Source organism: Beta vulgaris, chromosome 3 (genome assembly GCF_026745355.1).
Source record: "Beta vulgaris subsp. vulgaris cultivar EL10 chromosome 3, EL10.2, whole genome shotgun sequence".
NCBI lineage: Eukaryota > Viridiplantae > Streptophyta > Magnoliopsida > Caryophyllales > Amaranthaceae > Beta > Beta vulgaris.
In genome coordinates this window covers 30,144,844-30,149,070 of record NC_079204.1, presented here as the reverse complement: position 1 = coordinate 30,149,070, position 4,227 = coordinate 30,144,844, and the positions used below count along the sequence as shown (strand labels likewise).

The following is a 4,227-nucleotide window of genomic DNA, read 5'->3' as shown; positions in this document are numbered from 1 at the left end:
TTTGAGTCTAGTTCAGTAAGAGTCATCTGCAGTTTGTTATATGCTTATTATTATTTATTCTACAAGTTGTGTTGTAGTATCATGCTTAGGATTATTTATGTCTGATATGTAGTACTCAGCTTTGCTGATTACGTGCTTGTTGTGTGTGTGATCATGGCTTTGCCTATTGATCCTGTGATGATCCTTCTGGTGAGCAGAGTCAGTATTGCATTGACATTACAGGTTTGCAGATGCATCACATTGGGAATCTGGAATGGAGAGGCTTATACTTAGCATAGTTTAAGTTGTTTTCGTAGGGACATCTTTACTTAAGTTTGAGGTTTTTAGTTGGTGTGCTTTAGTTTCCAAATAGTTGTCATTTATTTTTTTTTTTAATAAAGTTGATTTTATTTTAGTAAATTGTTTTCCGCTGCAAAATTCTGAGTAAGCCGAAACGTTATCACACGGGCGATAATGCCTGGGTAATTATCTAGATTTGTTATAAAAGTATTTTCCAGAAAGAGAGAATTATCGGGGTGTTACATCTGGCCTCCAACTCCTCCATAGAAATTTCCATCATTTCTTCTTCCTTCTCGTTCTCTGCTTCATCCATCAAATCTCTCCTCTGCGTCCACCTTTGCTTCCTTGTTGGCGGGTTTATTTCTTCCACTGGCATTCTTTTTGCCGGTTGTTTAACTGTTGTTAGGTAGAATGACTTTGCTGCTTCTTGATTTCCCTTCAACTTTGCTGTCGTCCCTAGATTAGAGACGTACAACATAGTCAGGTGATATGTAGAGACGATTCCCTGAACGTCGTGGATGAAAGGACGCCCAATTATTGCTTTATAGGCTCCTGGTACGTCAACCACTAGGAATTCCGTCATTACATCCCGGGCTTCAGCATCGTCCCCAATTCGGACCGGGAGGCTCACTAAGCCCTCAGGAGTCACAGATGCCCCTGTGAACCCTATTACTGGGTACCGGACAGGATTCAGATGCTCCCGTCCTATCATCAGCTTCTCGAGTGTTGAAAGGTACAATATGCTAGTGGAGCTTCCTCCGTCAACCAGGATTATATGAATCAAGCAGTTTGATACTTTTAATGTGACGGGTCATCATGGGGATATACGACGTGCTCTGCGTCCTTTACAGTGAAGGACATTGCCGGCATGGTTGGCGGCCGTCTCCACTACATGCTTTCATTGAAATTGACTTGATGCTTGAATTCTTTTATACTTGCCTTTGCTCCATTCACACTTTCGCCATGAATGGGTCCACCGCTTATTACATGGATCTTACTGATCCTTGATTGAACATCTCGGTTTGCCGGTTTCACTAGATCTCCTTCCTTAGTCTGAGCCTTGTACTGACTGAAATATCCTCTTCTCACCAAATCCTCCAGATTATCCTTGAGATGCCGGCAGTCCTCAGTCAGATGGCCATGATCTTCGTGAAAATCACACCATTTACTCTTGTCCCGGTTCTTGTGGAACATCTGCTTCGGACGCTGCGATTTATTGCTGTCTTTATTCATCAAATAGATCTGGCTTCTAGAAGTGGTGAGTTGAGTGTACGCGTCAAACTTCTCTTTGCGTTCATTCATATCTCGCCCGCTTTTCGCGCGGTCTCTCCTATCACGGTCATATCTTTCGTTTTCTCTTTCGCGGTCGTTTCCTCTTTTGACCACATTCGATTCTTGTCTTCTTTCGTCTCGGCCACGATCACTTTCGCGACCCTTATCCTTTCTCTGCTTGGCCTCCTTTTTCTTCTCCGGCTCGCGGTTGCTCACGGCCCTATCAAATTCTTCACCCCTGATATAGTCATTTGCCTTGCCAAGGACCGGCCCCGGGGATGTGTAAGATTTCTGGCCCAGGTAATTCCGGAAAGGTGACCCTTCCTTGAGCCCTGTCATCAGAGCCAATACAGCCACATCTTGCTGCAGTTTTGGTATTGAGACCGCTTCGACATTGAAACGGCCGATATAGTCTCTCATGCTTTCATTTTCGCCTTGCTTGATGGATAGCAGTTCTCCGGTAGTACGCTCGCGGCGCCTATTGCTCACAAAGTGTGTACTGAATGTGGATGACAACTGAGAAAAGCTAGAGATACTATCTGGTTTAAGACTTTTAAACCATGTCTGAGCCATCCCGGTTAGAGTGGACAGGAAGACCTTACACCAGATGGCGTCCACCTGCGTGTATAAGAACATGTGACCTTCATAGGCCGCCACATGATCATCAGGATCAGAGGTGCCATCGTACTTAGAGGTTAACATCTTGATTCTCGTCATTGAATGGTTTAGTATCTCTGAGGTAAAAGGAGAGAGTTTTGGCTTGATAAGAAGGTGACCCCCCGCCGAATAGTTACTAGCACCAGTGGTGCTGTACTCACGGCGGGAGTAACCCTGAGCCTCCTCTTCGGAATGATACAACTCTTTTGTCTCCAATATTGCTTCCTCATAATCTGATTGATCAATCTTCTTCTCCATCTCTTGCCCGTCTTGATTCAGAGACCGCATCTTTCGGAGCAGAGTACCGTTAACGTCCTACCAGCCATGACCAGTGGTCGCTTACGGGTTCCGCCAGTCTGCTGAGTAGTTGGAGTACTCTGCTGTGGATTACCAATCAACATCTGTATAAAGGATGCTACAGTTTGTAACTACTCAGGAGAGAATTGGCTCAGTTGAGCCAAGTTAAATGGTACATTACTGTTTGGGGTCTGCTCTTCAGGCGTCTGATAACACAACAAGAATCCGCGCTTTTAGCGTCTGAATTTACCGTCAGGCGCAATCAGACACAACTTGGCGTCCGTTTTTAAAAAATTAGCGTCCGTCATTGGGACGGACGCAAATTAGCGTCCGTTTTTCGAAAATTAGCGTCCGTTTTTGGAGCGGACGCTAATTAGCATATGTTTTTCGAAAATTAGCATCCGATTTTGCAGCAGACGCTAATTAGCGTCCGCTATCTAAAATTTAACCTCTGTTGAACGGACGCTAATTAGTCGACCCTTCATTATATCCTCTCATTCTTTATCCCACCTTTCATTCTCTCACCTCCCTTATCCTCTCTCACCTCCCTTGTCCTCTCTCTCATGCATCTCACTCTCTCTCATTCCCTTCATTTTCTCTCTCTTTATTACATCAACTGACCCAAATTTTTCTCTCATCAGATCTCTCTCACATCTATTTACTCTCGTTTCTCTCTCATCTCTCCTTCTGTTTTTTTCTCTCTTCTTGATCTGGAGATACAACCGCCGCCGCTTTGTCCCCATACTCCGCCGTTTCGTCCCCAACCGCTTCAATTTGAAGGTAAGTGGGTTATTTTTTTTTTTTTTTTTTTTTCAGATCTGGTTTTTATTTTGGTTTTTGATTTTTTCGGATTTTTATTTTCGTTTTTTCATTTATCGGTTTTTTATTTATCTTTTTTTTCGATTTTTGATTTTCGTTTTTTGGTTAATTTATCTGTATCTTTTGGTTTGATTTTCTTTTTTTAGTTTTGTCCATTTTAGATAAATTTTCATCTAAATTTTTGGGTTTATGGGTTTTGGATCTGGGTTCATTTCTTGGTTGGTTATGGGTTATGGATCTGGGTTGTTAATTTTGTTGTTTGTTTGGGTGGGTTGATCAGATCTGAGATGTGGGTTGTTTGGGTCTGTGGGGGTGCTGGGTTGTTTGGGTTTTTTGATTTTTGATTTTTAGTTTCTGGTTTTTCTCATAATGGTTTTCGTTTTCTGATTTTTAAATTTTTTATTTTCGTTTTTATGCATTCGATTTTTCATTCTTTGGTATTCAATGTTTCGTTTTTTGGGAATCATTTTTTCTTTTTTTTTCCTTTTTTTGGGAATTAGTTTTTCTTTTTTTTTGGAAAACATTCTGTATTAAATTTTTAAAATCGATTTAGGGGTTATTTTTGGGAAAATATTTTGATTTTGTTCTACATGTTTGCTGCAGATAGAAGATCTTTAGGATTTGTTCCTGGTTTAAAGTTGGATTTCTTCAAGATTCGAGTTGGATTTGAGCTCCAGATTATGGATTCTTGTACCTCCAATATTGAAGTTGGAGTGTAATTTTTTAAGTTTGTTGCTTCAGATTTTATTATTATGAGATATTTTCCAATATATTGTATAAGTATTTTTATATTTAAATAAAAACATTTCATTTCTCATTTGTTTGTACTTGTTTAGCTTATAATTGGTTTGTATTTTTGGTATTTAATTACTTTTATAATAATTAAGAGTGAACTTTAAAAAG

General features: G+C 40.5%; 1 protein-coding gene across 1 annotated transcript; it reads right to left on the bottom strand.

Annotated features, from left to right (window-relative positions):
- Positions 1-1,167: 1,167 nt before the first annotated feature.
- On the bottom strand, positions 1,168-2,496 carry LOC104884108 (uncharacterized). Its single transcript, XM_010668701.2, has one exon. It carries the CDS (start codon positions 2,494-2,496, stop codon positions 1,168-1,170), a length of 1,329 nt encoding a protein of 442 aa, XP_010667003.1.
- Positions 2,497-4,227: the final 1,731 nt, after the last annotated feature.